The 24,062-nt window shown below is 33.4% G+C and overlaps 1 protein-coding gene across 1 annotated transcript in view; it reads right to left on the bottom strand.

Moving 5' to 3' along the window:
- LOC148938338 (uncharacterized) overlaps nucleotides 1-24,062 on the bottom strand; it is a 307,727-nt gene that overhangs the window by 29,064 nt on the left and 254,601 nt on the right. The window contains exon 10 of the mRNA XM_089107858.1: nucleotides 16,925-17,232. Coding sequence (XP_088963984.1) covers nucleotides 16,925-17,232 — 308 coding nt within the window. The remainder of the gene's footprint in view (nucleotides 1-16,924; nucleotides 17,233-24,062) is intronic.

Raw genomic sequence — 24,062 nt, 5'->3', positions numbered from 1 at the left:
TACTGTTTTGTCGTGGTTTACTTTCTCACTGTTAGATTTTCTTGATGTTTCAAAGTTCATTCTGGATTTTTTTTTCGTTGAAATGTAAGAGTTGGATTATTTCAGTAGTGTTACATCATGGTTTACCTTGTCACTGTTACATTCTCTTGATGTTTCAAAGTTCATTTTGGATTTTTTTTTCGTTGAGATGTAAGAGTTGGAACATTTCAGTAATGTTTTGTCGTGGTTTACCATATCACTGTTACATTCTCTTGATGATTCAAAGTTCATTTTGGATTTTTTTTTTCGTTGAATTGCAAGAGATGGAATATTTCAGGAGTGTTTTGTCGTGTTTACCTTGTCATTGTTACATTCTCTTGATGTTTCAAAGTTCATTTTGGATTTTTTTTTCTTTAAATGTAAGAGTTGGAATATTTCAGTAGTGTTTTGTCGTGGTTTACCTTGTCACTCTTACATTCTCTAGATGTTTAAAAATTCATTTTGGATTTTTTTTGTTGAAATATAAGAGTTGGAATATTTCAGTAGTGTTTTGTAGTGGTTTAACTTGTGATTGTTAAATTCTCTTAATGTTTCAAAGTTCATTTTGAATTTTTTTTTTCGTTTAAATTTAAGAGTTGGAATATTTCAGTAGTGTTTTGTCGTGTTTTACCTTGTAACTGTTAAATTCTCTTGATGTTTCAAAGTTAATTTTGTTTTTTTTTTTGTTGAAATGTACGAGTTGGAATATTTAAGTAGTGTTTTGTCGTGGTTTATATTGTCACTGTTACATTCTCTTAATGTTTCAAAGTTCATTTTAGATTTTTTTTTCGTTGATCTGCAAGAGTTGGAATAATTCATTAGTGTTTTGTCGTGGTTTGCCTTGTCACTGTTACATTCTCTTGATGTTTCAAAATTCATTTTGGACTTTATTCGTTGAAATATACAAGTTGGATATTTCAGTAGTGTTTCGTTGTGGTTTACCATGTCACTCTTACATTCTCTTAATGTTTCAAAGTTCATTTTGGATTTTGTTTTTCGTTGAAATGTAAGAGATGAAATATTTCAGTAGTGTTTTCTCGTGGATTACCTTGTCACTGTTCCATTCTCTTTATGTTTCAAAGTTCATTTTGGATTTTTTTCGTTGAAATATAAGAGTTGGAATATTTCAGTAGTGTCTTGTCGTGGTTTATCTTGTCACTCTTACATTCTCTTGATGTTTCAAAGTTCATTATGGATTTTTTGTTCAAATGTAAGAGTTGGAATATTTCAGTAGTGTTTCGTCATGGTTTACATTGTCACTGTTACATTCTCTTGATGTTTTAAAGTTCATTAAGTATTTTTTTTTTCGTTGAAAAGTAAGAATTGGAATGTTTCAGTAGTTTTTTTGTGATGGTTTATCTTGTCACTGTTACATTTTCTTATTGTTTCAAAGTTCATTTTGGATTTTTGTCGTTGAAATGTAAGAGTTGGAATATTTCAGTAGTGTTTTGTCGTTGTTTACCTTGTCACTCTTACATTCTCTTGATGTTTCAAAGTTCATTTTAGATTTTTTTTTTCTTGAAATGTAAGAGTTGCAATATTTCAGTAGTGTTTTGTCGTGGTTTACCTTGTCACTGTTACATTCTCATGATATTTCAAAGTTCATTTTGGATTTTTTTTTTCGTTGAAATGTAAGAGTTGGAATATTTCATTAGTGTTTTGTCACTTTTTACCTTGTCATTGTTACATTTTCTTGATATTTCAAACTTATTTTAGATTTTTTTTTTTTGTTGAAATGTAAGAGTTGGCATATTTCAGTAGTGTTTTATCGGGGTTTACCTTGTCACTGTTACATTCTCCTGATGTTTTAAAATTCATTTTTGATTTTTTTTTGTAGTTGAAATGTAAGAGTTGGATTATTTCAGTACTGTTTTGTCGTGGTTTACCTTGTCACTGTTACATTCTCTTTATGTTTCAAAGTTCATTTTGGATTTTTTTTTTGTTGAAATGTAAAAGTTGGAATTGTCACTGTTACCTTAACTTGATGTTTCAAAGTTTGTTTAGATTTTTTATGGTTGAAATGTAAGAGTTGGAATATTCAGTAGTGTTTTTTCGTGGTTTACCTTGTCACTTTTACATTTTCTTGATGTTTCAAAGTTCATTTTAGATTTTTTCATTGAAATGTAAGAGTTTGAATATTTCATTAGTGTTTCTCTTGGTTTACCTTGTCACTGTTACATTCTGAAGATGTTTCAAAGTTCTTTTTTTTTTTCGTTGAAATGTAAGAGTTGGATTATTTCAGTAGTGTTTCTCGTACTTTACCGTGTCACTGTTACATTCTAAAGATGTTTCAAAGTTCATTCTGGATTTTTTTTCTTTGAAATGTGAGAGTTGGAATATTTCTGTAGGGTTTTGTCGTGGTTTACCTTGTCACTGTTAAATTCTCTTTATGTTTCAAATTTAATTTTAGATTATTTTTCCCTTGAAATGTAAGAGTTGAAATATTTCAGTGCTGTTTTGTCGTGGTTTACCTTCTCACTGTTAGATTCTCTTGATGTTTCAAAGCTCATTCTGGAATTTTTTTCGTTGAAATGTAAGAGTTGGATTATTTCAGTAGTGTTACATCATGGTTTACCTTGTCACTGTTACATTCTCTTGATGTTTCAAAGTTCATTTCGGATTTTTTTTCGTTGAAATGTAAGAGTTGGAACATTTCAGTAATGTTTTGTCGTGGTTTACCATGTCACTGTTACATTCTCTTGATGCTTCAAAGTTCATTTTGGATTTTTTTTTTCGTTGAATTGCAAGAGATGGAATATTTCAGGAGTGTTTTGTCGTGTTTACCTTGTGATTGTTACATTCTCTTGATGTTTCAAAGTTCATTTTGGATTTTTTTTCTTTAAATTTAAGAGTTGGATTATTTCAGTAGTGTTTTGTCGTGGTTTACCTTGTCACTGTTACATTCTCTAGATGTTTAAAAATTCATTTTGGATTTTTTTTGTTGAAATTTAAGAGTTGGAATATGTAAATAGCGCTTTGTAATGGTTTAGCTTGTGACTGTTACATTCTCTTAATGTGTCAAAGTTCCCTTTCGATTTTTTTTTTTCGTTTAATTTTAAGAGTTGGAATATTTAAGTAGCGTTTTGTAGTGATCTAACTTTTCACTGTTGCATTCTCTTGATGTTCCAAAGTTCATTTTAGATTTTTTTTTGTTGAAATGTACGAGATGGAATATTTCAGTAGTGTTTTGTCGTGGTTTATATTGTCACTGTTACATTCTCTTAATGTTTCAAAGTTCATTTTAGATTTTTTTTTCGTTGAACTGCAAGAGTTGGAATATTTCATTAGTGTTTTGTCGTGGTTTGCCTTGTCACTGTTACATTCTCTTGATGTTTCAAAATTCATTTTGGACTTTATTCGTTGAAATATACAAGTTGGATATTTCAGTAGTGTTTCGTTGTGGTTTACCATGTCACTCTTACATTCTCTTAATGTTTCAAAGTTCATTTTGGACTTTTCTTGTTGAAATGTAAGAGTTGGAATATTTCAGTAGTGTTTTGTCGTGGTTTACCTTGTCACTGTTACATTCTCTTGACGTTTAAAAGTTCATTTTTGATTTTTTTTCGTTGAAATGTAAGATTTGGATTATTTCAGTGGTGTTTTGTCGTGGTTTACCATGTCACTGTTACATTCTCTTGATGTTTCAAAGTTCATTTTGGATTTTTTGTTCAAATGTAAGAGTTGGAATATTTCAGTAGTGTTTCGTCATGGTTTACATTGTCACTGTTACATTCTCTTGATGTTTTAAAGTTCATTAAGGATTTTTTTTTGTTGAAAAGTAAGAATTGGAATATTTCAGTAGTTTTTTGTGATGGTTTATCTTGTCACTGTTACAATCTCTTATTGTTTCAAAGTTCATTTTGGATTTTTGTTGTTGAAATGTAAGAGTTGGAATATTTCAATAGTGTTTTGTCATGGTTTACCATGTCACTGTTACATTCTCTTGATGTTTCAAAGTTCATTTTAGATTTTTCTTCGAAATGTAAGAGTTGAAATATTTCATTAGTGTTTTGTCGTGGTTTACCTTGTCACTGTTACATTCTCATGATATTTCAAAGTTCATTTTGGATTTTTTTTTGTTGCAATGTAAGAGTTGGAATATTTCAGAAGTATTTTATCGTGATTTACCTTGTCACTCTTACATTCTCTTGATATTTCAAAATTCATATGAGATTTTTTTCGTTGAAATGTAAGACACCTGCTCCGACATACAGTCTGAGTGAGAGAGATACGCAAAAATTTGGGATAATTTAGATTCACTTAGAGTGGCGTGCCACTCTAAATCCAAAAAAATCCAACATGAACTTTGAAATATCAAGAGAATGTAACAGTGACAAGGTAAATCACGATAAAATACTACTGAAGTATTCCAACTCTTACATTTCAACAAAAAAAAATCCAAAATGAACTTTGAAACATCAAGAGAATGTCATAGTGACATGGTAAACCACGACAAAACACTTCTGAAATATTACAACTCTTACGTTTCAACGAAAAAAAAAATCCAAAATGAACTTTGAAACATCAAGAGAATGTAACAGTGACAAGGTAAAACACGATAAAACACTACTGAAATAATCCAACTCTTACTTTTCAACAAAAAAAAGAAATCCAAAATGAACTTTGAAGCATCTAGAAAATGTAACAGTGACAAGGTAAACCACAAGAAAACTGTACCGAAATACGCCAACTCTTACATTTCAACGAATGAAATCCAAAATGAACTTTGAAAAATCAAAAGAATGTAACAGTGACAAGGTAAACCAAGACAAAACACTATAGAAATATTTCCAACCCTTACATTTCAACGAATGAAATCCAAAATGAACTTTGAAACATGAAGAGAATGTAATAGTGAGAAGGTAAACCATGACGAAACACTACTGAGCTATTCCAACTCTTATATTTCAACGAAGAATATCCAAAATGAACTTTGAAAAATCAAAAGAATGTAACAGTGACAAGGTAAACCACAAGAAAACTGTACTGAAATATGCAAACTCTTACATTTCAATGAATGAAATCCAAAACGAACTTTGAAAAATCAAAAGAATGTAACAATGACAAGGTAAACCAAGAAAAAACACTACTGAAATATTTCCAACCCTTACATTTTAACGAATGAAATCCAAAATGAACTTTGAAACATCAAGAGAATGTAATAGTGAGAAGGTAAACCATGACAAAACCCTACTGAAATATTCCAACTAAAACATTTCAAGAAAAAAAAACCTAATATGAATTTTGAAACATAAAGAGAATGTAACAGTGACAAGGTAAACCACAAGAAAACTGTATTGAAATATGCCAACTCTTACATTTCAACGAATGAAATCCAAAATGAACTTTGAAATAAGAAAAGAATGTAACAGTGACAAGGTAAACCATTACAAAACAATACTGAAATATTCCAACTCTTACAGTTCAATGAAAGAAATCCAAAATGAACTTTGAAGGATCATGAGAATGTAAAAGTGACAAGGTAAACCACAACAAAACACTACTGAAATATTCCAACTCTTACATAAAATAAATAAAAATCTAAAATGAACTTTGAAACATAAAGAGAATGTAACAGTGACAAGGTAAACCAGTACAAAACACTACTGAAATATTTCAGCTCTTACAGTTCAATGAAAAAAATCCAAAATGAACTTTGAAACATCAAGAGAATGTAACAGTGACAATGTAACCCCCGAAAAACACTACTGAAATCTTCCAAATCTTAATTTGCAATGAAAACATCATAAATGAGCTTTTAAACAGCATGAAAATATAACAGTGACACGATAAACCACGACAAAAACACTACTGAAATAATCCAACTCTTGCATTCAACCAAAAAAAACATCCAAAATGAACTTTGAAACATCTTGAGAATGTGACAGTGAGAAGGTAAACCACGACAAAACACTACTGAAATATTCCAACTCTTACATTTCAATGAAAAAACATAAAATGAACGTTGAAACATCACGAGATTGTAACAGTGACAAGGTAAACCACGACAAAACACTACTGAAATATTCCAACTCTTGCCTTTCATCGAAAAAAAAAAATCCAAAATGAACTTTGAAACATCTTGAGAATGTAACAGTGAGAAGGTAAACCACGACAAAACACTACTGAAATATTCCAACTCTTACATTTCAATGAAAAAACATAAAATGAACGTTGAAACATCACGAGATTGTAACAGTGACAAGGTAAACCACGACAAAACACCACTGAAATACTCCAACTCTTGCATTTCAACGAAAAAAAAAATCAAATGAACTTTGATATATCGAGAGAATGTAACAGTGACAATTTTAACTCTTACATTTCAACGAAAAAAAAAATTCAAAATGAACTTTGAAACATCAAGAGAATGTAACAGGGACAAGGTAAACCATGACAAAACAGTACTGAAATAATCCAACTCTTACATTTCAAAAAAAAATCCAAAATGAATTTTGAAACATCAGGAGAATGTAACAGTAACAAGATAAACCATGACAAAACACAATTGAAATATTCCAACTCTTACATTTCAACGAGAAAAAATCCAAAATGAACTTTGAAACATCAAGAGAATGTAACAGTGACAATTCCAACTCTTACATTTCAACAAAAAAGATCCAAAATGAACTTTGAAACATCAAGAGAATGTAACAGTGACAAGGTAAACCACGACAAAACCCTACTGAAATATCCCAACTCTTACATTTCAAGGAAAAAAAAGAAATCCAAAATGAACTTTGAAGCATCTAGAGAATGTAACAGTGACAAGGTAAACCACAAGAAAACTGTACTGAAATACGCTAACTCTTACATTTCAACGAATGAAATTCAAAATGAACTTTGAAAAATCAAAAGAATGTAACAGTGACAAGGTAAACCAAGACAAAACACTACTAAAATATTTCCAACCCTTACATTTCGACGAATGAAATCCAAAATGAACTTTGAAACATGAAGAGAATGTAATAGTGAGAAGGTAAACCATGACGAAACTCTACTGAGCTATTCCAACTCTTACATTTGAACGAAGGATATCCAAAATGAACTTTGAAAAATCAAAAGAATGTAAAAGTGACAAGGTAAACCACAAGAAAACTCTACTGAAATATGAAAACTCTTACATTTCAATGAATGAAATCCAAAATGAACTTTGAAAAATCAAAAGAATATAGCAGTGACAAGGTAAACCAAGAAAAAACACTACTGAAATATTTCCAACCCTTACATTTCAACGAATGAAATCCAAAATGAACTTTGAGACATCAAGAGAACGTAATAGTGAGAAGGTAAACCATGACAAAACACTACTGAAATATTCCAACTAATACATTTCAAGAAAAATAAAATCTAAAATGAACTTTGAAACTTAAAGAGAATATGAAACTTAAACATAAAGAGAACAGTGACAAGATAAACCACAAGAAAACTGTATTGAAATATTCCAACTCTTACATTTCAACGAATGAAATCCAAAATGAACTTTGAAATAAGAAAAGAATGTAACAGTGACAAGGTAAACCATTACTAAACAATACTGAAATATTCCAACTCTTATATTTCACAACAGAAATCCAAAATGAACTTTGAAGCATCATGAGAATGTAAAAGTGACAAGGTAAACCATGACAAAACACTACTGAAATATTTCAGCTCTTACAGTTCAACGAAAAAAAAAATCAAAAATGAACTTTGAAATATCAAGAGAATGTAATAGTGACAAGGTAAACCCCGACAAACACTACTTAAATATTCCAACTCTTACATTTCAACGAAAAAAATCCGAAATGAACTTTGAAACATCAAGAGAATGTAACAGTGACTAGGTAAACCACGACAAAACACTACTAAAATATTTCAACTCTTACATTTCAATGAAAAAAAAAAAATCTAAAATGAACTTTCAAACATTAAGAGAATGTAACAGGACAAGGTAAACCATGACAAAACACTATTGAAATATTACAACTCTTGCATTTCAACGAAAATACATAAAATGAACGTTGAAACATCACGAGATTGTAACAGTGACAAGGTAAACCACGACAAAATACCACTGAAATATTCCAACTCTTGCATTTCAACGAAAAAAAACCAAATGAACTTTGAAACATCAAGAGAATGTAACAGTGACAATTTCAACTCTTACATTTCAACGAAAAAAAAATTCAAAATGAACTTTGAAACATCAAGAAAATTTAACAGTGACAAGGTAAACCATGACAAAACAGTACTGAAATAATCCAACTCTTGTATTTCAAAAAAAAATCCAAAATGAACTTTGAAACATCAAGAGAATGTAATAGTGACAAGGTAAACCACGACAAAACACCACTGAAATATTCCAACTCTTACATTGCAACGAAAAAAAAAATCTAAAATGAACTTAGAAACATCAAGAGAATGTAACAGTGACAATTCCAACTCTTACATTTCAACAAAAAAAATCCAAAATGAACTTTGAAACATCAAGAGAATGTCATAGTGACATGGTAAACCACGACAAAACACTACTGAAATATTCCAACTCTTACATTTCAACGAAAAAAAAAATCCAAAATGATCTTTGAAACATCAAGAGAATGTAACAGTAACAAGGTAAACCACGATAAAACACTACTAAAATAATCCAACTCTTACTTTTCAACAAAAAAAAAGAAATCCAAAATGAACTTTGAAGCATGTAGAGAATGTAACAGTGACAAGGTAAACCACAAGAAAACTGTACTGAAATACGCCAACTCTTACATTTCAACGAATGAAATCCAAAATGAACTTTGATACATGAAGAGAATGTAATAGTGAGAAGGTAAACCATGACGAAACACTACTGAGCTATTCCAAATCTTACATTTCAACGAATGATATCCAAAATGAACTTTGAAAAATCAAAAGAATGTAACAGTGACAATGTAAACCACAAGAAAACTGTACGGAAATATGCAAACTCTTACATTTCAATGAAGAAATCCAAAATGAACTTTGAAAAATCAAAAGAATGTAACAATGACAAGGTAAACCAAGAAAAAACACTACTGAAATATTTCCAACCCTTACATTTCAACGAAAGAAATCCAAAATGAACTTTGAAACGTCAAGAGAATGTAATAGTGAGAAGGTAAACCACGACAAAACACTACTGAAATATTCCTACTCTTACAGTTCAACGAAAAAAAAAATCAAAAATGAACTTTGAAACATCAAGAGAATGTAATGGTTCTGAAAAGATATAATAAAGCCTATGAAAAGTATTGCTTGGTGTTGGGGTATTCAAAAAGCTGTAAAGTAAAGTTGTGGGTGAAAAGGATGAGTACTTCAACTTGTAAAATGGGTTTAAGAGGGATATTAAGAAAAGAACTTGTTCTGAAAAGATATAATAAAGCCTTTGAAAAGTATTGCTTGGTGTTGGGGTGTTCAAAAAGCTATAAAGTAAAGTTGTGGGTGAAAAGGATGAGTATTTCAACTTGTTAAATTGGTTTAAAGGAACTTGTTCTGAAAAGATATAATAAAGCCTTTTTAAATGTGGGGGCCCTTCTGTGTCTCAAGTGCGCAAAAAAAGTATTAAAAAAATTTGGGACCCGGGGGGAGGGGGTTGTTGGGGGCCCGGGGGTTCCTTTGGGTGCCCGGGGAGGGGAGCTCTTTGGGGGCCTGGAGGCTCTTTGGGGGCCCGGGGGAGGGGGCCCTTTGGGGTTTAGGTAGGGGACCTTACAACACTGTTCAAATGAAACTTGTGTATTATAACGACCACAGAGTTTCACCCCAAATTATATTCTAAAATGTCTCAAACTGTTTCGCCCAAAAAATCCCTAAAATTCCGATTATTTTTTTTCGCCCAAATAATCCCCTATAAGTTATTCCTACGTGTTCCTTTGTTTCGGCATCCGTGCGCTGTCACATTCGAAATTCCCAGGAAATCATTTCCCTTGTAAAATATGTTCAATCTGTCTTGATCTTGCATGAATTTCTGAAAAAAATCTAAGGTGTTCCTAGTTACACTATTATGGCATCAATAGAATATTAATATTTATCTCTCAGACCTAAAGACCTGAGAAGCCATCTTTAAAAAATGAAATCCCCTCATGATAGAATTCCCCACTGATTATACAAATCAATTTCTCAGAAATCCTGTCCCCTTTGTACATCAATCAATTTCTCAGAAATCTAGTCTCCTTCTATTATGTAAATCAATTTCTCAGAAATCTAGTCCCCTTCGATTATGGAAATCAATTTATCAGAAAACAAGTCCCCGTCGATTATGTAAATCAATTTCTCAGAAATTCTTTCCCCTTGGTAGATCAATACACTTAGATGGATTCTATGCCCATATATGGAGTCCCTTCTGTATGTAATCACCCATTTCTACTTGTATTATGGGTTCAAATATTACGCTTAAGTTCAAATTTTGTTCGAATCACAAATTCCTGAATCACAAAGCCAATTTAATTAGACTAGATAGCTCTTTAAAAGTACTAAAAAAAATAGCGTAAAGAGTGAGGTACTTACTAGGGGACGAACCTCCTCATATAAAAAATAATTTCTGTTCGTTTTAAGTTTTAATGTTACCCCATACTTTTAGTTGAATTTTTTTTTATTTAATTTCTGATCGTTTATTAGATAATACTGGGAGATCCAGTGCCCCCTTCATAGAAATGTCCCTTCCCACAAGGAAACATCCACCATGGAAAGATCCTCCCACGTAACGCTCTCCCCGACCCCCTCACCAGAAAAAATCCCTCCTGAAAACGTCTGTATGCTTCCCAATTATCAATACTATATGTAAACAATGGGTAAAGTTCTTAACTTGCAGCCCTTCCCCCGAGAACTGTGGGGGATTAAGTAATCAACCTCAAAGACATATCTATTAAATTTTCAACTATGCTTAACAAAATGGCTATCTCAAAATTTTGATTGGGTGATTGTGGGAAAAAAATTAGCTTGGAAGAAAGCCAAGTTGGAAGGGTCCTTTTCATTTTCAATTTTTGTTGTTATGGGCATCAACAAATTCGCTTCCAGGATCTTTATTATTATTGGTGTTTATGTCGGAAAATCAATCTATATAACAGTCTTTAGAACTCCGTTACTGCTCCGTGACAGGGGTTGCTTTGATTGGATGTCTAATAATTTAATAAAATGATCAGTTTCTGGATCTTAAAATCGTACAAAAAAAATAAAAAAAAAATCATTCTTTATATTTTAGTTCATGAAAATGAATATTTTATCCCTCTTGCAGGCACAGGTTAGTTTTGAGGTTGGCTACTCGTGGCCCAGTCCAAACCCACAGTTGAGCTTTTAACATGACTTTCCTTATGCCATCTGCTGGCTAGCCAGTTCACAAACACCCTCAAGAGACATTCATTAAATAAACTTTGGTTTATTCCCGTTATCTTATTAGGAAATTTTGATGTGGGTTTCCTCAAGGATTTGAAAGGTATCTGAAGTTTGTTTTACTTTACAGGTTCTATACTTATCCTAAGAATGTTGGGATTTTTTAAAATGGTATATCAACTATTTAGAAATGCGTTAGAGTATTCTTGCTAAACCTAATAAAAAATATTTTTATTAGGACAAATAAAGTCTGTGAAATCATAATAATACTAACCTTCAATAGAGTCTTTGCTAAAGAGAGCAATAATGTAGGATAAATGCTGGTAATATGTATGAAAACCCTTCAAACACAAGAATTGTCCAATTAGGACCAATGTCAATTATTAGCCAGGAGATTCAGTTCCTTCTTTCATTAGTAATGGTTGGGTATTGCTATGTGACAGCAATTCATTTTAAACTGTTGATTTATTTGAGGGACTTCACTTGCCGGTAAAATCTTTGTAATTATTGTCAAAAAATCTTATTCTTATGCAATTATAAAAGAAGGGTTTCAACTCAATTTGACTACAGAAGAAATACGTATCGAAATTGGAAGCAAATATTGACGAAGACCACACTGCCTTTTCATATCAAACAAATACAACTTAAAAACAATAGGGAATTTTTTTTTCAAGACAGTGCAATTTAAATCGGTGAATATTTCGGCCCTATGTCCAAGGGCCGTCTTCAGCACAACATTAAAGAAAAAATATATATATATATAAACAAACTTACATTAAAATACGAAGTATAAACTAAAAATGCTTTTAAAAAACCGCTTTTAAAAACCTTTAAAACAGCCCTAGTATCCTTACTTCAACGAAGTTCAACCAGGACTCTTTTTTTTTTTTTTTTTTTATTTTATTTTTTAACCAGGACTGATAAATAAAAAGAGTCCTGGTTGAACTTCGTTGAAGTAAGGATACTAGGGCTGTTTTAAAGGTTTTTAAAAGCGGTTTTTTAAAAGCATTTTTAGTTTATACTTCGTATTTCAAAGTAAGTTGGTTTTTTATATATGTTTTTTCTTTAATGTTGTGCTGAAGACGGCCTTTGGAAATAGGGCCGAAATATTCACCGATTTAAATTGCACTGTCTTGAAAAAAAAAAATCCCTATTGTTTTTAAGTTGTATTTGTTTGAAATTGGAAGCCTTCTTAAAATGGGCTATTTTCTATGCCCAAGGATTTAAAAATACCGGTTAAGTAGTCTTAGGCTATATGAGGCAGGGGCAGACCCCTCCTCAACACCTCACTCTTTACCCTAAAGTTAGAATTATATCCAGCTCCTTTAAGAACAAAGTCTGAAAAACAAGAGTTGTTTAGTCAAAACAATAAGTCAGAACCTTTTCGCTTCTTTTTTTCTCGGCTAGCAACGCCATCTTGAGAGTACAAGATACATGCCCTAAGTAGGTAACGCTATTGTCGAGGGAAAGTAACTGGATAGAATGATCCCACAAAAGCCAACAAGCTAATTTCAGTATCTCATACAAAGTCATACATCCAGCATATATCAGTATTTGCCAGCGTGTTTCAGGCTTCATCAGTGATTTATCAAGTGTAGTGTATCTAGCAAGCGTAGCCTAGTATTAGTAGGCTATAGCATAGTAGTAAGCTATAGCATATAATAGCATAGTAGCCTCGTTTTTCAGGGGTTGAGAACCTTTTGCATCAGCTTTCTGTTTAGTTCCGAGCACAGTTTATAGAATTAGCAGTATGATCATTCCCTATCTCACCCATTAGTAAAATTAATGACTAGTGATTAAAATTCATTTCTGAAAAAAAATGATTGTTATATTTCGAAAGAGCATAAAAAAGGCATCATCTAGTATGTTTACTTTATACGTAAGTCAATAATATGAACTGCCAAAAATTTACCCAATCAGAATTAGAGGGGTATTGTCTGGGTGACAACTATCATGCTGAGAAAGTATAAATTTAGGAATCTAAAAGTTTCAGTTTTATTGACATGCTTCAGGATTCAGTTGTAATAGCACTATTTCTTACAGTTAGAAACAGTAGGCTGACAAAGGAGGATAAATTGATAAATGTTTTTTTTAACCTTGTTTTCATCAGGGGCATAGGTCCAGCATTTGATAAAATTCTACATAAGCTACTTTTGACTATCTTGGAAAAGGGATAGTTTAGGAAAATGAAACTTTTAGGAATGGGTCTACAGGCTAAAGTATGTCCTGGGAAGGTATTCTGAAGTACCTTACTCCCTCTAGAGGGTCCTGGCCTTTGATTTTGAGTGAAACCTTGCAAAATAGATCTTCTGCTTGAATGAATTAAAACAACAAAATTTTCAGCTTCACAACTCTACTCAATCCCAAGTATTAAGGTTTTAAAGATATGCAAATACATTTCATATATTTAAAAAAAAATTAATATGGCTGGCTTGGCTGGATCACCAATTTGTTTTCTGCTTTCACAATTATGAATGATACAATTTCAAACCCTTTTTTCATTGATTGAGACAAACAGACTAACCCGCAAATCCATGAATAAGCGGGAGGAGCTTTTTGTTTGCACCAAGAATGAAGACCAGAAATGATCTGCGGTAAACATACTGGATAATTCTATAAACTGTGGTTCCAAGTCAGTTTTCAAATGATCTCATGGTTGTGTTCTTTACTGAAGGCATTTTTTGGAGCATGTTTGTTTCCGTGCCCAACACAGTTTCAAATGTCTGGCTCTGTGTTCATACCATGTTGGTAAGAGCTTAATTTTGGGAAAAGGACACTGAGGTCTGAGCATTTGCAGAAATTAATTATCTTTTACTTGTTTTGATGTGCTTTCTGCAGCTCCAATCTTTTTCTTGGATGGTTGGTAAGTGTTAAGCTAACAAGCGACTATCGTAAACTGGATTCAATGCTTGTATTCTGCCATGAAATACTTTCCTGGAAACTTTTGTAAAAAGGAAACTGGACCCAGACACAGGAATCGGAGGCAAACATGGTGGTCCTGAAAACTCACCGCTACTGGAAGAGATCTACTCTTGTGAGCAACTTCATAGAAAAAAAATTTCCCAAATTTGAGATACTTCATCTGTTCAACAGACCATAAAGTTCCCAAAAACATGAGACTGTTGCATCCGACAGACCCTTCTCTTTTAATTCTTAACATCAAAAACAGTTTGGCCAAAAAGAGAAAGAAATACTTGAGAAAAACCACATGATATCCAAACTAGGTGTACAGTAGTGTTAGCTATTTCTGGCGATTGATTAATTACCGGCATTTTGAACTTCATTTTTTGTACTTTCATTAGGGGGTTCCAGATATTTCAACTTTTCACTTCTTTTTTTTTTGTCTGTTTTGCCTTTTGTTTGTCATGATGGTGAAATATACAATCATAGAAATGGTGTTAGGGTTTTGAAAAGGTGCCTGCAGACTATTTTACACTGATCTGTGTGCTCTTTTCAGACATGGAACAGATTATTTCAAAGAAGCTGCAGTATGGCTCAAGTTCAAAGAAAATTAAAAGACTGAAACTCAGTGAATGTGTCATCTGCCAGACAGAAACGGACGAGAAGCTGTCAAGTATGAAAAGTTCTGACCGGCTTTTTCAAACGCTTCAGAGCTGTCAAACCAAGCAGTATATGTATTTACTGACTGAAGCATCTAAGGAAGATTTCATGGAAAAGAGCCCAAAGTGGCATTTTAGCTGTCAGCAGCGTTTTTTCCACAGCTTCAGCTCTAAGGACCATGAAGACAAAGAAAATGTTAGACCAGGGAGTTCAAGGAAAAGAACGAGATCATTTCCACAGAGAGCTCATTTTCATATGGTTCCTGTTGTTTGTTCTGTGGCAAGAAAAAAGACTTGAAGAATAGACAGAACAAAATGAGCAAGTTCAAGTCTTCCGACGTCTGCCATAAAGTGCAGGAAAAAGCTAAGACACTCATCTCTTCTAATCCAGAAGTTTTAGAGAGATGTGCAGGTAAAGACTTACTTGCCCACGGTACTTCCTACCACATGAAGTGCTACAAAAAGTTCATGGCGTCAAAGCTTAAGGATGAATTTGGAGATCTCTTAAACTTGTATATGATCAGTTTTTGGTCTTACAATGGCAAAAAGTTAGGCAAGGGCACAAAGTTAGCTATGAAAGCAGTTGAAAGATGGAACCTCTATGAGGATATCCGGAACGTGATTGTGAGTCTAAGGTGCGACGATGTCCAAGCTGTCTTGGAAGAATTTACATCTGCCTGCCAAAAGGTAGTCGGTGCAATGTATGACAAAGACCCTGGTGACTTCCGGTCTTTGAACAATTTGCGCATTCACCTGTACCCAAGAAAACGGGAACTGAAATACTTGCCTCCGATGGATGACGCTTTTTCTTTTCACGCTATGCGTTCTTTGCTACAGGTCAAATTCCTGTTGGAAGCGAACTTGCCATGGCCTTCGCCAGTTGACCCTGATCAATTCGGCTGGACTTTTTCGAAAGGCAAAATCTCTCCAGTTCCAATGAGGGAGATCCTTTCCCACAAGGTACCAGTCCCGAATACTGCCTTTGCTGAACTTGCTCTAGAGCCTGCCCGTGTGTTGACAAGAACAGAGGCTGTGATTTGTTGTGTCAGTGTGCAGGAAAATGTAACGAATCGGCAGATGAGTCCTCGGAAGACGAGTTTTGAAATTTGGATGATTTTAATATATTGGGCATTCTTATATGCAATAGCCATTTGTTCTTTTAGTTGTTTCATTTTGATTTAAAAGTTTCTTAGCTGTTCAGTTTCTTCTCTTCTCTGCTGCGAGGTGAATTCGCTACGTTTTCTGTATTAAGTTTCTAGAAATGATGCATTTCTGGCTTTACTTTGACACTTACACATTTTATTCATAGCTAAAAGCTGAAGAAACCTAAAACTTTGGTCTTACAACGACACGCTAACATTTCTCAATAATATAGCGGTCGTTTCCAGAATCAGCCTGGTCAGTTACGTTGGGTCCAACCTCCGTTTCGCGGTCATCTCGCTGACCACACCTGTGTCAGTTTTCAGAGGCTGGTTCCTAGACTATAAGGAGGGAGGGGGTAACCTCCCTTTTATCCTTAATAATTTTAATTCATTTCTAATTGAAAACACTGGTTTTTTAATTTAAGATCAAAAGGACGAGATAGTCATATCATTACATTCTTTGGTTTCAGGTCTATCCATTAACCGAATTAGAATAATGATATTACTTAAACTTTTTCTTAGAGAAGGGTGTAAATTTGCTTAAAAGATTGGAAAATCGTTTTTTCTTAAAAATGATTTCAGGTAACTTGCATCATATTTTTAATCTGTAATGCTGTGTAAACTGAGTTTTTAAATTTTAATTCAAGTTTGATGGAACTGAATCTCATTATGATGGCAAAGCTTTCTTTTCTCGTTGTGTTAAAACTATAAGAGAGCAGGAAGATAACATATCAAAAATTGCACAGGAGACATAAATTTTAAACTCAGGAAGGCCAATTGATAGAGAAAATATATGTCACAACCGAATGATCAAGTATTGTCTCATTTATCTTGCTTGGCTACTATTGGAAAATTACAATCAAATAAGAGAGAACTCACTTAATTATTTCCTCAGCCTCCTCATATCGTCCAAGGCAGGTCAACGACTCAGCTTGCTTTACTTTGTACCTTCGACAAAGCACAGCAATTTCCAAGGCTCTTTCAGACCAATGCAAGGCGTTTTGATAGTCTTGAACGTCAATAGCTCTATTTAAATCTTGGTCTATTTTATTAAGGTTATCAATTTTTCTCATCTCAGCGTAAATAGTAGTATTTGTAGGCTCTAGTTCTTTTGTTTTGTCAAAAGCGTTTTTTGCAGCGGCCACATCGCCCATCGCCAAAAAACATTTTCCCATTCTGAAATGACCCTATATTAAAAAAAAACGTATTTTATAATTAGTATTAGAAGTACGAAGAATAAAAAATAATAACTAGTAACAGAAATATTTGTTTTTATCATGTTTTGTAGTTTATTCCAGGCATGAGAGAAACATAGTAATTGCTTAATATTGCACTTCATGAGTTCAAAGATAGAAACAAAATAAGATACTGCAAAATTTAAAAGAATTAAATCATTTCCCTCAATTGGTTTGACAGTATTTCAAGTGCCAAAATTTAAATAACTATGTTAGTTCTACGACAAAATATGTGGTTGATAATGGTAGAACATAAGAATATTATGCACAATTAGTTAAAAATAGGGGAGACCCGCTGTAACTGGGACATTCAAATTTTTGGTGTCCTTATGTTCCGTAAAAACTGGAAATGTAAATGAAGAACTGCCATCTAAAAGCCAAAATGTGAGTGACGTTTAGTCAAAATGACTGAAAGGTTTTTCCAACAAGTTTGAAAAAGTAATTTCTTATGATTGTTTTGTCATTCTTTTCAGAATCAATGCTTCGCCATTCCTGAATACCTGAAGGTAGGAAATCCATGCTGTTTTTTGATGATAGTTTATTCATCAAGGTTTAGAAGATGGTAAGATTTTGTAAGTTTACTTGTGCTATCTTCGAGAAAAGCCAATAAATCCAAAAATATTGCCACCAGGGAACACTTGGACAGCTATATATATATATATATATATATATATATATATATATATATATATATATATATATATATATATATATATATATATATATATATATATATATATATATATATATATGTTTCTGGTTGTTTGAAGCTGGCAGTTCTTTCTAAGAAAAAAGTCGAGCCTCTTTCTAAGGCAGGTCCTAGAGAAACAAACAAACAAAGGAAGTAAAAGAGGCAGCAGAACAATCCTCACGAGCCCGCTCGTGAGTGAGATTATAAAAAAAGCAGCTAGTGAGCATAGAAGAAAAAAAGAGAAAGTGAAATGACAAAACAAGAAAATGAAGATACAAGAAATCAAGAAAAAGAGGACAAAGTTAAGAGAGCTGAACTTGGGCAAGACTCAGAACTTAGAACAAGATGTCACTTGTTGAATACGGTGACTGTTCTGATGAATCCTTCCATGTTGGAAGCAACAAAGAAGAAGAAGAAGAAGACTTGCCAATTATCATTTTTGATTATGTCTTTGTCAAGCTTCCATCCAAGACCAGATTGCGTTATGTTGTAGGATAAGTAACTGCAGAAGTAGGGGAAGAAAGCACCATACAGGACATGTAAAAACTCAATGGAGGGTGAAAATTCGTCTGGACTGAAGAGACACCTGTAGAAGTGAAAAGCTGCGTAGTTCTTAAACTGAGATCTTCAGTTGTGTTAGGAGGAACAGACAGGGGTGTCAAGCAATTCTTTTTTCAGGAAGATTTAAAATAACTTTTTCCATAGTTCCACCAAAAGAGTATTTCAGTGGCGTCTTTTAAGAAATATCTAACTGAATATCACCGTAGTTTTAAGACGTTTTTGAATATTGCTTACTTTTATATGCTTATGTTCGAAAGTTCAGTAAAAAGTAAGAAAATATGTGCCTACCCTTGAGATAACATTATGCCCCACTTTACCCCATTATTGTGTCCCAGTTATGGAGGGTATCGCGATAACTGGGACAAAATGACTGACTTTAGACTTTTGCAAGTTTAAAAAATAGAAATAACGCTTAAAATCAGTAAAATGTTTTGGAGAAACTAAAATGTTTAAGCTATCGATTCGTCGTTGAAACGTTTAGATAGCTTTTTAAAGACTCGAGTAATGCCCAAAAAAAGTTTTTTGTCCCAGTTATGGCCGGTCTCCCCTACTCACTAATCCAACTATATTATGCAATTAAACACAATAGCCACATTCAAAGAGAGTGAGTGAGAGAGAGAGAGAGAGAAAGAGGGAGGGAGTAGGATAATAAGAAAGAGGAATAAATATTGATCTATATTTTGATAAATATTAGCGTGAACCGTTAATTTGAAAAAAATCTTCCCATAAAGAAGTTTTTCCAAAAAAAGTAAAGGCATTAAGAAAATTAATATCAACAGAAATAAAATCCTATCATAATTCAAATTCCAAACGAGCAAAATTATTTTTAAAGTATATGTGAAACCCAAAAAAAGAATATGAAATTAAGTGAACCGTCAAAGTAAATAAATATACAACAGGCTAACCGTCAAATTAGAAAAAAATACGACAGGCACTAATATAAGTAAAAAGTATATGTTAAAACGAATGAAACTTAAATTAAATAAATAAATCAAACTTAAAACGAACAATTATAACTACAAACAAGATTTTGGCCTCTGCCCCCCTGGCAAACTATAAAAGTCAAAAAGTTTCTGCATCATTGGTGCTTTATTGAAAACGATTTATATTGAAAATATTTTCTTTGTAATTATTACAGCATTGAAAATTAAAAAAATTACATTTAAATTAAATCTTTAACTGATGAGTTGTCAGCAATTAATATTTTCACATATCAAATATTCAGTTTCATTTTATTAGGTCTTTCCAAGACTGCTCAAGATGCATATAGTTTTCAGTTAAGCGTTGATGACGCAATAGGCTTTGAACTTTTAAGGAACAGGTAGTATGTAAAAATCTTCTCTGCAGTGATAGTCTGAGACTATCAGACTAACAAGAGCTCAGTCTGTTTTTTTTCACAATTGAGAAAAGTTTGGAAGAAAAGGAAGCTAATTCTACAAACTAAGATTAGAATATTGAAAGCTATAGAGATGACATTGGATAAACAGGGTTCTGAAAAACGGGCGCTCCAAAAATTGGAAGAATTACGTACGGATTGTTTTGGGTATCTGGTTGACCGACCGTATTTAAAACAGTAGGCTGTACGAAAAGTTTGGTTGAATCCCGTTTTGTAGAGTTATAATAAGAAAAGGGTTGAGGTGGATAGGGAACGTTCTAAAGATGAAGTATGTTAGACTGCCAAAGATTGTCCTTCTCAGACGACCTTCTAGGGCAAGACGAAAGGTAGGTCATCCACGGTTGGTAGAGGGGGGGGGGGAGGATGTCGTAAAGAAGGGAAATGGAAGCTTTCTGTGAGGGTTTAAAGAAGGAGACTTTGAATGAATAAAGGAGGAGCGTGCGTAGCAGTGACGGCCTCAGATGACTTGGTGCTGCGAAAGTTGTTAGTACTAGTAGTAATAGTAGTAGAGTTTCATCTAATAACAATATTTAAGTAACAAAGTATCAAAGTAAAGAAAGTATTAAAAGTAAAAAAAAGTATCAAAGCAAAAAAAGCATCAAAATAAAAATAAGCAACTTGAATAACTTACAGCCCTTGCCATGTAAATCAAGTTTGCCCCAAAAATCAGTAAATCCGAGTATCAAAGTAAAAAAAGTATCAAAGTAACAATAAGTAACTTGTTTAATTCACGGCTCTTGCACCAGGGGGCGGAAGGGGGGGGGGGTCAACACTGGAAGCATAGCTATTTAGCCTTGGGATTATTTTGAACAAAATGGCTGCATTAAATTTTGACGAGATAACTATAGAGAAAAGAGGGTGGGGGTAGGGGGTTGGTTGGCCAATGATAACTTTCGACTCTTATAGAAAGAACTATAAATTTCAATTTCCAATCGAATAAGCCCTCTCTAAAAAAAAATAAAACCCGCCCCTCCACAAAAACCCTATATGTTAACAATGAGCAACTTGCACAAGTTAAATCTCTTACCCCGGGGCTATGGGGGATTTTTCAAAGTTAAGTTTTAGTTATTGGAATTTTGGAGTATTTTGAACAAAATGGCTTGTTAAAAATTTTAATTGGAGAAATTTTGAGGAAAAGGTGCTAGAGGGTCGGGGAGGTAGGCTGGCTACCCTCCAATCACTTAAAACCCTTTATACAAGCTAAGGAAAATTTCGATCTTCAATCAGATGAGCATTTTCCAAAGTTTATACTACCACCCTTTCCATAAAAACCTTATATTTTAACTTTAGGCAACTAGAACAAAATATAGCCCTTTGGAGCTGAAAGGGGGGGGAGGGTGGGATTTACCAAACCTGGAACCATAATAGTCTAAATAGTTAAAATCAATAAATTAACAGAGGGTGTAAAACGTTGGACGATAACATTATTTTCAGAAAGCATTGACGGAATCACCAAGGAATAGGATCAACGCAGGATTTCAGAACAAACAAAGTGATTGAAAAATTTTTTTCATTAATGACTTTCATAGCTATCCCTTTTTTATACTTTTAAACTTTCGAATTTCTGAAAAAACTAAGTTAATTTCTTAATATGTCCTGGGCTGCTTATTCTATCACTAAAATATATATCAAATAAATCTGTAATATTTTTGTACCGACAAATATTTCTCTCTAGAAAAATATTTTGGGGAAAACTATTTTGTAACAAGAAAATATTTTTCATTGAAAGGATTTAATTATATACTGCAAAGGGTAAGGATTTAACCAACCGCAACCTAGTCTTAACCCCCCTCCATCCAGAGAAAAATATTTTATCTTGTTTGATTCTTCTGTAAGTTACAATTTGTGAGAACATCTGTAACAAACCAAATGTAAATATCTAGTTTGTCTGCAAATGAACTATTTATAAAAATGTGATAGATTTGTTACAATTGTCAAAGGATCAGATCTATTTGGAAGAAAATTGTGTAAGGGGGGATGCTGGTTGACTTCTGATCACTTTTGTCTCTTCAAATAGAACTAGACTTTAAAATTTTCAATCAAATAAGCCTCCTCCAAAGTTTATACGACTACCACTTCCATAAAAACCGATATGCCCCGGACATAATTAAAAACCCTTTCCCTCTGATATGGGGGTTTTGTTAATACTGAAGGCATGGTTTTATGACCATTGGACTATTCTGAACAAAATGACAATCTTAAGATTTAGATTGCATGCATCTAGGGATAAGAGGGCAAGGGGGAGGGCTAATTATCCTTAGTTTACTTTTGACTCTTAAAAATCGAACTAGAGCTTTCAGTTTCCAATCAAGAAAGCCTCCTAAAAAGTTTATACGATAACTCCTTCCACAAAAATCTTAAATACCCACCTGGGAATAACTTATAACTCTTTCTTTTGGGTTCGTGGAGGTGTTGTCTACCCTGGAGGCATTTTTGTTTGATCTTTGGACTGTTTTGAACAGTATGGCAATACCAAATTTTAATTGACTGTATTGGGAAAAAAGAGGGTAAGGAGGGAGAGTAGTTACCCTCTTTTTAATATTAAATTTTAAAACTGAACTAGAAATTTCAATTACCCATCAAAGTAGCCTCTTCTAAAGCTTATACGACCACTCCTGTCATAAAAACCGATATACGCCTGAGGCATAATCACAACTTTTGCCCCAGGGCTCTGTTTTTTTCCACCCCGAAGACATTATTATTTGAACATGATCTTTTGACTATTTTGAACAAAATGGCTATAAAAATATTTGATCGGATGTATTTCAGGGTAAAAAAGGCGTGGGGAAGGAGTTAGTTGCCGTTTGACACCTCTTGACTCTTAAAAAAGGAACTATAAATTTTAATTTCCAGACAAATGAGTTTTTCCAAAGTTTAGACGGCCACCCCCTTCCATATAAATTTAATTTGCCCCAGGGTTTTAAATTATAATTAAAAAACCCAGGGTCTGCGTGGCTGTGCCAACCCCGAGATACGAAATATAATTTGGAACAAATTTGAACAAAATTGCTATTTCAAAAGAAGTATTTCAAGAAAACAGGACGTAGCAGGGGGGAAGGTAGTTGTCCTACAATCACTTTTTACTCTTAAAGACAAACTAGAATTTTTAATTTACAATAAAGTAAGCCACCTCCAAAGTTTATGAAACCACCCCTTCAATAAAAAATGATATGCCCATGAGGCATTGCAACTCTTTCCTCTGGACTCTTGGGGGTTGTTTAAACCCTGAAGGTATCGCTAGATTATCTTGGAACTAATTTCAACAAAATGAATATCTCAAAAGTTTGATTGGATACATTTTGATAAAAGTGGGTGTGGGGGGGAGCTAAATGCCCTCCAATAATTTATGACTATAGAAAAGGGAACTAGAACTGACATTTTCTCCATTAAAACCTCATATGCCACCGGGGCAAAGCCTACAACCCTTGCTCCCGATCTCTTGAGGGAGGGTTTTACACCCTGGAGGCATTCTTATATAATCTTTGGATTATTTAGGCGAAAATGGCTGTCGGTCGGATCCAATTTCAGAGAAGAGGGTGTGGGGTACTTTATGCCCTTGGAGTACTTTTGACTCTTAAAATGGGGAACTAGAACTTTCAATTTCCAACCAAATGAGCATATTTCAAAGTTTATTTCACCACCCCTTCCGTAAAACCTTATATAACCACGGGTTAAAACTAACAACCCACACCCCAGGGCTCTGTTGGTTTGTGTCAACCCTGTAGGCATTGCTATATGATCATTTGACAATTTAGAACAAAACGGTTATCTCGAAAGGGACATGGAATGCCTGATGTACTCCGATCCCTTTTGACTCTAAAAAAGTAAAGAGGAAATTTCATTTTCCAATCAAATGATCCTCCTCTAAACTTTATACGACTATCCTCTAAAGAAACATTGAACACCCTGGGGCATAACATACAAACCTTGCCCTTTGCTCTAAGGGGCTGTTTCAACCCCAGAGGCATTGTTATTTGATATAAGGACTATTTTGAATAAAACAGTTATCTGAAAACTTTGAGGTATTAGAGGCATTTGGGAAAAGAGATGCTGAGTAGGGAGTGGGCTAGCTGCCCTTTATCTACTTTTGACTCTTGAAAACGGAGCTAGTAAATTTTAGTTTACAACCAAATG

This window comes from Artemia sp. Qi Xiang Cuo, unplaced genomic scaffold, assembly GCF_049724085.1.
Source record: "Artemia sp. Qi Xiang Cuo unplaced genomic scaffold, ASM4972408v1 HiC_scaffold_3386, whole genome shotgun sequence".
Classification (NCBI taxonomy): Eukaryota; Metazoa; Arthropoda; class Branchiopoda; order Anostraca; family Artemiidae; genus Artemia; species Artemia sp. Qi Xiang Cuo.
The sequence above is the reverse complement of the archived record's forward strand: the minus strand, read 5'-3'. Positions and strand labels throughout refer to the sequence as shown.